General features: G+C 37.6%; 1 protein-coding gene across 1 annotated transcript; it reads right to left on the reverse strand.

Annotated features, from left to right (window-relative positions):
- Positions 1-4,525: 4,525 nt before the first annotated feature.
- On the reverse strand, positions 4,526-10,879 carry LOC110441172. The gene is made up of 5 exons (XM_021484273.1): positions 10,569-10,879; positions 9,240-9,429; positions 6,972-7,069; positions 6,310-6,429; positions 4,526-5,142 (listed from the first exon to the last, which is right to left on the reverse strand). Exons 1-5 carry the CDS (start codon positions 10,803-10,805, stop codon positions 4,942-4,944), a joined length of 846 nt encoding a protein of 281 aa, XP_021339948.1. The 5' UTR covers positions 10,806-10,879; the 3' UTR covers positions 4,526-4,941.
- Between the last annotated feature and the right edge of the window lie 6 nt (positions 10,880-10,885).

A 10,885-nucleotide genomic window follows, 5' to 3' on the forward strand; every position in this document is an offset into this window, starting at 1 on the left:
AAATTTCATTGAAATTGGTTCAGGGGTTTTGGAGAAGAAGATTTTTGAAATTTTAGTCAATTTGACCCTTTTTGGCCCCGCCCCTAAGGCCCCTGGGGGCTTAGGACTAAACCGTTAACTGTTTTTGTTGACCTTTGTCCATGGAAGGTCCCTGCAAAATTTCATTGAAATTGGTTCAGGGGTTTTGGAGAAGAAGTCGAAAATGTAAATTGTTTACGGACGCACGATAACGGACAAAAGGCGATCGCAATAGGTCACTTGAGACTGTGTCTCAGGTGACCTAAAAAAGTGACGCAGGGATAAATAACATTGGACGGAGTTGTTGACATTCTAACCAACCATTGCAGAATCAACAGTTTTTACCGTTTTTATAAACACCCCAAGTTGTACTGGGGTATACCTAAGGACCTACAGGGTAATCGGAGGTTAGTTTAAGATCTAAACACATTCTATATAGTTATATTTACATTTCTGCTGCAAAGCCCTTTATAAACACTTCCAGAAGAAATAACATTCATAGGGATATGTGATGTTATGCCGTTCCAGGAATATGGTTTGCCCTGACGATACACACACTTCATCACCACAAAATTTTTGAGAGTACTTCAAACTTATGTCACTCTAATAATTCAAAAATTTAGACGAAGCTTAATATACACATTCAGATGTTAATTTTCATGCCAGTATGAAAGTTGTTGATTACATATTGACTATGAAGCCCTAACAATATGTATATGGAAACAACAAATGTAAGAAGTTTGATTAAAGCCTCTAACAAACGTATCTTATCATTTCAAAGTTTTTTGTTGTGTGGTCCACTTTTTACGATTCAATCACTATCAAAAACTTGTACATTTATACTAATACCTAGGAATACTGAGGGCCTGTATCGCTCACCTGAATGTGTTTAAAATAATTGGTATGAAGTAAAGATATAGCACTCAATGGTATGTGCTGTAAATACATATGAAATTTCAGAAAGATCCATCCAGTACTTGAGATATAGCGAGGGGGCCCACACTCACTGTTTATACATCTTTGAGTCCCTTTTGCCCAAGATCCTCCATACCAAATTGAGAAGAAATCCCTTCATACCTATGGTAGAAGAAGGATTTTAAAGATTTACCTCTATTTCCCCTTTTGGGCCCCATCCTTCTGCCCCCTTGGAGACCACACCCACTGCCTATACAAAATTGAGTCCCCTTGGCCATAGGATACTCCAGACCAAATTAGGATAAAATCCATTAATCCCGATGGCCAAAGAAGGATTTTTAGGTCACCTGAGCTTAAGCTCAAGTGACCTATTGCTATCCGTTTTCGTCCGTCGTCGTCCGTCGTCCGTTAACATTTTACATTTCAAACTTAAAGTCAAGTTCTGCTGGGCCGATTGAACTGAAAGTTGGTAGGAATGATCGCCTCATGGTCCTGACAAAGTGTTGTTATTTTTCGGGTCGATCAGAAATCCAATATGGCCGCCACGGCCGCCATTTTGAAAACCTATTTCAAACTTAAAGTCAAGTTCTGCTGGACCGATTGAACTGAAAGTTGGTAGGAATGATCGCCTCATGGTCCTGACAAAGTGTTGTTATTTTTCGGGTCGATCAGAAATCCAATATGGCCGCCACGGCCGCCATTTTGAAAACCTATTTCAAACTTAAAGTCAAGTTCTGCTGGACCGATTGAACTGAAAGTTGGTAGGAATGATCGCCTCATGGTCCTGACAAAGTGTTGTTATTTTTCGGGTCAATCAGAAATACAATTTGGCTGCCATGGCCGCTATTTTGCTACTAAGTTCTAATAGGCCGATCTCACTTAAAATTGGTCTAGGAATGATCAGCTCATGGTCCTGACAAAGTTAAGTTAACATTATACTATTTTTTACTCAAATTGGTACATATTTCAACAACAAAAATAAATACTGTAGACTCAGGTGACCGTTAAGGCCCATGGGCCTCTTGTAAAAGTTTTACCTCTATTTCCTCTATTGGGGCTGCCCGCCCCTCAGGTCCCAGGGGGGCCACACCCACCATTTATACAAAATTTGTTCCCCTTTACCCAAGGATGCTTCAGACTAAATATGGACCAAATCCTTTCATTTTGACAGAATAAGACGGATTTTAAAGAATAATTTGCTATATTTACCCTATTGGGCCCTGCCCCTCAGCCCCTGGGGGCCACACCGACCGTTTATACAAAATTGGTTCCCCTTTACCCAAGGATGACCCACACCAAATATGGACCAAATCTTTTTATTCCTACAGAATAAGAAGGATTTTAAAGTATAATTTGCTGTTTCCCCTATTGGGCCTCGCACCTCAGGCTCCTGGGAGGCCAGACCCACGGTTTATACAAATTTGTTCCTCTTCCCCCAAGGATGCTTCTGACCAAATATGGAACAAATCCTTTCATTCCTACAGAATGAGAGGGATTTTAAAGAATTTGCTATGTTTCTCCTATTGGGCCCCGCCCCTCAGTCCCCTGGGGGGCCAGACCCACAGTTTATACAAAATTGGTTCCCCTTCACCCAAGGATGATTCAGACTTAATATGGAACACATCCTTTCATTCCTACATAAAAAGAAGAATTTTAAAGAATTTGCTATATTCCCCCTATTAGGCCCTGCCCCTCAGCCCCCAGGGGGGCCAGACCCACCATTTATCCAAAATGTGTTCCCTTCCCCCAAGGATGCTTCTGACCAAATATGGAACAAATCCTTTCATTTCTAAAGAAGAAGAAGGATTTTAAAGAATTTGCTATATTTCCCCTATTGGGCCCCGCCCCTCAGCCCCCAGGGGGGCCAGACTCACCATTTATACAAAATTTGCTTCTGACCAAATTTGGTAAAAATCTACTGAGCCGTTCAGGACAAGTAGCGTTTTAAAGGAAAAGTTGATGGACGGACAGACTGACAGTTGACGGACGCTGCGCCATGGGATAAACTCATGACTTGCCCTTTGGGCAGGTGAGCTAATAAAAATTGTGTCTCTTAAAAATTTCAAAACAATGGAAAATTATGATATTAAAATTAGAAACAAATACATGTAATTTATTGTATTTTTTCATTCCTTCACCTTGGTTTTGATTTAAGAGATAAAACACATATATTCATCATCATATTTTACTTGATAGGCCGGAACTTTTATACCCTCCCTTGCACAACCCATAATACCACAAAATTTAGGAATCACAATTGCAACCTTTAAAGAAGTAGGATTTCCACAGAAAGGAGGACTTCTGATGCTGTTTAGTTTGTTAAGTAAAATGTACTAGACAGCATTTTAAAAGTTTTGTCTTGATATTCTATTATAATTAATTGTACATCACCACTTGTAAAGCATATTTAAACAAGAGGCCCAAAGGGCCTGTGTCACTCATCTGGTTATGTTTAAAATACCTGATATAAAGTAAAGATATAGCATTCCATGGTAAGTACTGAATGTGTTCATATGAAATTTCAGAAAACACCCACAGTTTATACAAAATTTATATCCCTTGGCCTAAGGATGCTCAAGACCAAATTGGCAATAAATCCCTAAATCTCTATGGTAGAAGAAGGATTTTAAAGGTTTTACATCTATTTCCCCTATTGGGCCTGTTCTTCTGCCCCCAGGGGAGCCACACCCACAGTTTATACAAAATTGAGTCCCCTTTGCTCAAGGATGATCCAGACCCAATTTAGTTAAGATAAACTTTCAGGACAAGTAGTGTTTTAAAAAAGAAAGTATGCAGACAACGGACGAACGTCACGATGCACCATGGCATAAGCTCACTTGCCCTTTGGGCAGTTGAGCTAAAAATAGAAACAGAACGCTAAGGTAGACTAAGCCTGTGCATATGTACAATGATTCAAAGTCAATGGGATGAACTATCATGTGCAAGTTGTATGTCAAACCTACCAACGTTGAATATATAATCCTCCAGTATAGCTGTAGTCTGACATATTGTATGTCAAACCTACCAATGGTGTATATATAATCCTCCAGTATAGCTGTAGTCTGACATATTGTATGTCAAACCTACCAATGGTGTATATATAATCCTTCAGTATAGCTGTAGTCTGACTGAATGCCAGAGTCTATTTCTACAGCTACTTGGCCTGCACTATGGAACATTTTGCTTCTGACAAAAATATGTACAAATATATAAGTGCAAGTGTACTGTATAAGGGTAATTCCAGAAATAAACAAACGTGGGCAGGTGGACACTTTTGTGTCCCCAATCGCTGACAACTGTTCTCTTGAAGATTATACAAATATCATGTTAGACCCCATCACCTCTATATCATCAGTTGTATCCATGTATAATCATATCTGTAATAGTCCCGAATAGAAACAGCTCTTGTGTACAAAAGTAACCATATAAGTACCCCTGTATACGCATACATAAAAATACCATTCAAATTGTAACATCCGATTGTAAAAAACATTGAGGTTTTTTTCTCAGTAATAATAATTTCTATAACCAAAACATATATTTTTAATACTTATAAACCTAAAAGTCACAGTATTGCTGTCAACAGAAAGCATTTCAAGTTGCACCATGTTTATTGAAAACTTACATATTGTCTCCCTTCCATCTGGAGAAAAATCGCTGTGTCTTCAACTTTTGATTCCCATATAGAATAATTGTTTACCACCTTTCTGAACAAAACATACTATTATATTTTACACTGTAAAAGATCCCTTAAATAGACTGTAAGATGCAGTATTTAACAACAATAAAATTCATCCTAAAGTGATAATAGATGATTCCAAACACTCTGATGGGCTATAGCTACATCTGTATCACATATTTCTAAATCAAATGCCTCCATCAAGAATAATTAAAATTCTTTAAACTTGCAAAGATGCTTTTGGCAAACAACATATATCTATTTCTGTTCAAACTAGCACCTATTTTGCTTCTAAGATAAGAATATCAAATTTGGGTAGTGTTTTATATCTAACTCCTACTCTTCTTCATTTGTATTGTGATCCAGCGACACAGGTTGATTGGCACATCCTTGGAGAAAAGTAGTACGTAGGTGTTTGAAGCCACAGCCTGCACCTTGACTGAAGCCTTGTTATTGGCGATACAGAGCGGCAGGAAGGAGGTCACCTCAGCGTCTCTACTGTCCTGGAACATCACCTCCTTGCCAGACGCCTGTAACCACATTGTAGCCACGTGTTAGAACAACACGTACATTAAGTAAGTGTTACATTACTCACAAAAAACACGGATATAAAAGTTTATGCTGGTGTCACTTGTGTCATTGACAAATTGTTTGGTTATCACATGGCAATGACACAATATTTCCTCACCTGGAGGGAAGTGGTTGTGAGTTAATGATGTAGTGCATTTCCTGCCCATCATCAATTTTTTTCTTTCTAAGAACAAAAATTCCTGGAGTCATGATACTGGCTATCAACTTTGTTCAAATAAATTACCAGTTCCTTAAATAATATTCAAGATCACAGGGGTCAAATCTTCAAATAAGTTACTTTTAATGAACTATGAGGCCTAAAGTAATGATATTTGGCCAGGAGTTGATGGAGGTAAGGACTGGTTCTAATATATAACCTTAGCCCAAAGTCAAGGTCACAGTGATTCAAATATTTTACAATCTTCAAATAACTGCTTCTTGAATAACCAAGAAATCTATATCAATGATATTTAGCATGTGGCTTGCTAAGATGCTAAGACCTTGACCAACACTAAAATCATGATGGTCAAATAAAATGTGCAAAAACTTTTTTCTAAAGCACCACAAGGTTTGGCCTGTAGATTGTTTGGATCAAGGACTATCAAAGGACTGTACCGTTTGCAGTTTCATTTTTGACCCAAAATATATCAAAATTCAAATTTGTTTATTTAAATGACCTTGACCCATATTCAAGGTAACATGGGAAATTATGTTAAGATTTAATATGAACACTCTTCTTAAGAACCAGTAAGCATAGGGTTATAATTTGTTGCCTGCAGCTTGCAGGCCTAAAAGGACCTACATTCAAGGTGTGTTACCATATGTGTAAACATGTAATACATGCAACAGGTAAGAGGTAGATCCCCTGACACTGAACTGTTTGGGTTTGTATTACAATGAATATTTTTTCCATTTGGTTTTCCTAACCATGTTGCAGGGGTATACCTTTCCACATGCCTGATGTCCGGGTCTAGTATATTTTATATCTAGTCCAGTGAATATTTTCAATATTTGCTACAGAAATACAGGTTGGGCTAACAGAATTTCCTAAATTAACCTGCAGGCTAGAATTCTAAATATGAAGTTGTACAGCTCTGATGTTGACAAGTTGTTCTGAGTTGACTTACCACATCGAGACAGGTTTTCGTGACAGGGGTTCCAGAGGTATTGATAATAAAAGCTGTAGATCCAGGGTTATTCTGGTTGATCACTTCCATCTTTTCACACAAAGCAGACATTGCTTCTTCCTGTTGAAGAAAATATCATTACATTTAAAAATTCTAGACAGAGATTTGAAATAAAAGCCAATCACTGGGCAACAGGTAAATTAGACCTGTTATCCAGAAGCTACTACATGTATCCACAATAGGATGGCTAGGATGTTAGCATGGTTTCATTGGAATCTGTCTTATAGATATAAGGAGTCAGTATAGTAGATACCACTACATTAAATTAAGGGCCCTTGCTATCTTATTATAACACTGGTTATACAACATGGCGGTTATTCATTTTCACAGTTTCATTAAAACTGGTTCAGTATTTTAGCAATAGTATAGGAAAAATCTCATTCCAGTATACATCCTGTTCTCCCGTAACTTTGCTGCAGAGAGATGATTGTAAAATGAGAATTTTTGAAGTTTGTAAAAGTTATTTTTCCCTTAATATGGCTATTTAATACCATTTTGTTACAGGGTATCTTATTCATATAGATTCTATGTCCAAATACATGTTATTGTATAGCATCATAATCAGTGATTCGTTACCAGCATCACACTGCAAAACAACTTACTGGTTTTTGGTCAGTCGTACAAAATTGCTCCATATCAACAGTTTGAACGCCAATTACTGCACCCATCAGCACTGCATCAATGTCAAGGTCATTGTTACCTTAAAACAAACAGATTGTTACAGAAAACCTTTCAAAGCAATCGGTTTAAGATCAAATTAAGTCATTAGCCTCACTGAGACGATGACTGGTACTACAAACTGATCACAGTGTGGACAGGGGTGGGTTTGAAATTGTTCTGTGGTCAGTTAAATGGGTCACAATGTGAATTTTTCCTCTTGCCTGTTCTCCTACATTTCCATTCTATACACAAGTAAGCTAGAGGTCTCTTTCTATGTAGAATCTAAGATATTCAACACAACTGGTATAAGGAATTAAGCTCTAGGAACAAATAACTCTATCTACATTGTAACAGTGGCTCTAGGAACAAATAACTCTATCTACATTGTAACAGTGGCTCTAGGAACATATAACTCTATCTACATTGTAACGGTGGCTCTAGGAACATATAACTCTATCTACATTGTAACAGTGGCTCTAGGAACATATAACTCTATCTACATTGTAACAGTGGCTCTAGGAACATATAACTCTATCTACATTGTAACAGTGGCTCTAGGAACATATAACTCTATCTACATTGTAACAGTGGCTCTAGGAACATATAACTCTATCTACATTGTAACAGTGGCTCTAGGAACATATAACTCTATCTACATTGTAACAGTGGCTCTAGGAACATATAACTCTATCTACATTGTAACAGTGGCTCTAGGAACATATAACTCTATCTACATTGTAACAGTGGCTCTAGGAACATATAACTCTATCTACATTGTAACAGTGGCTCTAGGAACATATAACTCTATCTACATTGTAACAGTGGCTCTAGGAACATATAACTCTATCTACATTGTAACAGTGGCTCTAGGAACATATAACTCTATCTACATTGTAACAGTGGCTCTAGGAACATATAACTCTATCTACATTGTAACAGTGGCTCTAGGAACATATAACTCTATCTACATTGTAACAGTGGCTCTAGGAACATATAACTCTATCTACATTGTAACAGTGGCTCTAGGAACATATAACTCTATCTACATTGTAACAGTGGCTCTAGGAACATATAACTCTATCTACATTGTAACAGTGGCTCTAGGAACATATAACTCTATCTACATTGTAACAGTGGCTCTAGGAACATATAACTCTATCTACATTGTAACAGTGGCTCTAGGAACATATAACTCTATCTACATTGTAACAGTGGCTCTAGGAACATATAACTCTATCTACATTGTAACAGTGGCTCTAGGAACATATAACTCTATCTACATTGTAACAGTGGCTCTAGGAACATATAACTCTATCTACATTGTAACAGTGGCTCTAGGAACATATAACTCTATCTACATTGTAACAGTGGCTCTAGGAACATATAACTCTATCTACATTGTAACAGTGGCTCTAGGAACATATAACTCTATCTACATTGTAACAGTGGCTCTAGGAACATATAACTCTATCTACATTGTAACAGTGGCTCTAGGAACATATAACTCTATCTACATTGTAACAGTGGCTCTAGGAACATATAACTCTATCTACATTGTAACAGTGGCTCTAGGAACATATAACTCTATCTACATTGTAACAGTGGCTCTAGGAACATATAACTCTATCTACATTGTAACAGTGGCTCTAGGAACATATAACTCTATCTACATTGTAACAGTGGCTCTAGGAACATATAACTCTATCTACATTGTAACAGTGGCTCTAGGAACATATAACTCTATCTACATTGTAACAGTGGCTCTAGGAACATATAACTCTATCTACATTGTAACAGTGGCTCTAGGAACATATAACTCTATCTACATTGTAACAGTGGCTCTAGGAACATATAACTCTATCTACATTGTAACAGTGGCTCTAGGAACATATAACTCTATCTACATTGTAACAGTGGCTCTAGGAACATATAACTCTATCTACATTGTAACAGTGGCTCTAGGAACATATAACTCTACATTGTAACAGTGGCTCTAGGAACATATTACTTTATCTACATTGTAACAGTGGCTCTAGGAACATATAACTCTATCTACATTGTAACAGTGGCTCTAGGAACATATAACTCTATCTACATTGTAACTATGCATGATTACAGGAAATCAACACTACAATGGTTGTATATGTTCTACTGTACAGGTTTTTATAGGCCAACCATGATATATCAGGTACAATCTGTCAGATACGTACTGAAGTTGAACAGCATCAGGGTTTTGGAATTTCCTAGTACTGAGTAATTGTGTTCTGCAAAGAAGTCACACAAGTTTGATAGAATGTCATCAGCTTCCTTCTCATAGATATCCACATACACTAGCCTGTCAGTGGACTTGAAGTAGTCCACAAATCCTTTGATGGCATTTGCAAAGTTAGTCGCTCTGTTCTGAAAATCAGAGAAAAGATACCAAATGAATTCAAATGATTTAATATTGTTCTTCTTATCCCAGTGATAAGCCACATTCTATATAGAAACTACGTTAGGATGAATTTATCTTTTATAATGTTGTTATTCAAATTTTAAAAAAAACCCACAAGAGACCCATGGGCCTGAACGGTCACCTGAGTCCTACAGTATTTATTTTTGTTGTTGAAATATGTACCAAATTGAGTAAAAAATTGTAAAGTATAACGTTAACTTAAGTTTGTCAGGACCATGAGCTGATCATTCCTAGACCGATTTTCAGTAAGATCGGCCTATTAGAACTTGTTTTTAAGTTAGAAATAGACATTTTCAAAATAGCGGCCATGGCAGCCAAATTGTATTTCTGATCGACCCGAAAAATAACAAAATTTTGTCAGGACCATGAGTCAATCATTCCTACAAATNGACTTTAAGTTTGAAATAGGTTTTCAAAATGGCGGCCGTGGCGGCCATATTGGATTTCTGATCGACCCGAAAAATAACAACACTTTGTCAGGACCATGAGGCGATCATTCCTACCAACTTTCAGTTCAATCGGCCCAGCAGAACTTGACTTTAAGTTTGAAATAGTTTTTCAAAATGGCGGCCGTGGCGGCCATATTGGATTTCTGATCGACCCGAAAAAATAACAACACTTGGTCAGGGAGATGTCAGTAACCTTCCCATGAAATATTAATGAAATCCCTTTGCCAGAATTTCAGCTTAAGTTGAAAATGTAAAATGTTAACGGACGACGGACGACGACGGACGAAGACGGATAGCAATAGGTCACTTGAGCTAAAGCTCAGGTGACCTAAAAAAAGACATCTCAGCAATGCAAACTCTCAGACAGTTGCCGCCTGCATTAGTCCAATAGGGTGTAGTATGAATTGTGAAGTTGGTAACCGTGGTTCAAATTAAAAGGTGGTAAGATTCTGATTAAGATTTTGGAATTCCTTGTGCATTATTATTGAGTTTGCTCTCTGAACAAAATTGTCAATGAGGACACATGACCCTGGCCAGCGCTTAGAGATGACCTTTGATTTCAACACAACATTTTAGAAATATTAGGAAATGATTTGTACAGTTTGTCTACCTACCTATATAACATGTATACCTACTTTTGTTCTAACAAAGCTGACTTCGTCACTCTGACCCCCTGCAGGCTGTGGTTTGCATGGGTCAGCCTCTTTGCCCGCTGCAAGCTTTGCAGCCACGTCAGGTTTCTGGGCACATTGTGTCTGGTATTTCTTGACGATTTTGTCCACAGGCATGGCCAAATGTATCGCACAGGAGAACGGGTACTGTACAGTCAGAAAATGTGTGTGAGTGATACAAAGGTAATGGAACACAGTCATAACAAAATGTAACACATACAGAATGGGTAATCAGCAGTACAGACAGAAAATGTGTGTGAGTGATACAAAGGTAATGGAAC

Source organism: Mizuhopecten yessoensis, unplaced genomic scaffold (genome assembly GCF_002113885.1).
Source record: "Mizuhopecten yessoensis strain PY_sf001 unplaced genomic scaffold, ASM211388v2 scaffold1787, whole genome shotgun sequence".
In the NCBI taxonomy this organism is placed as follows: Eukaryota; Metazoa; Mollusca; class Bivalvia; order Pectinida; family Pectinidae; genus Mizuhopecten; species Mizuhopecten yessoensis.

Bases quoted from the DNA above. Each gene is read 5' to 3' on its own strand.
- LOC110441172 (XM_021484273.1), bottom strand. From the start codon at position 10,805: ATGACTGTGTTCCATTACCTTTGTATCACTCACACACATTTTCTGACT. The intron at 7,070-9,239 runs GTACGTATCTGA...GTTTGTTTTAAG, and splicing joins CCTGATGCTGTTCAACTTCA to GTAACAATGACCTTGACATT. The intron at 5,143-6,309 runs GTAAGTCAACTC...ATGTGGTTACAG, and splicing joins CGAAAACCTGTCTCGATGTG to GCGTCTGGCAAGGAGGTGAT.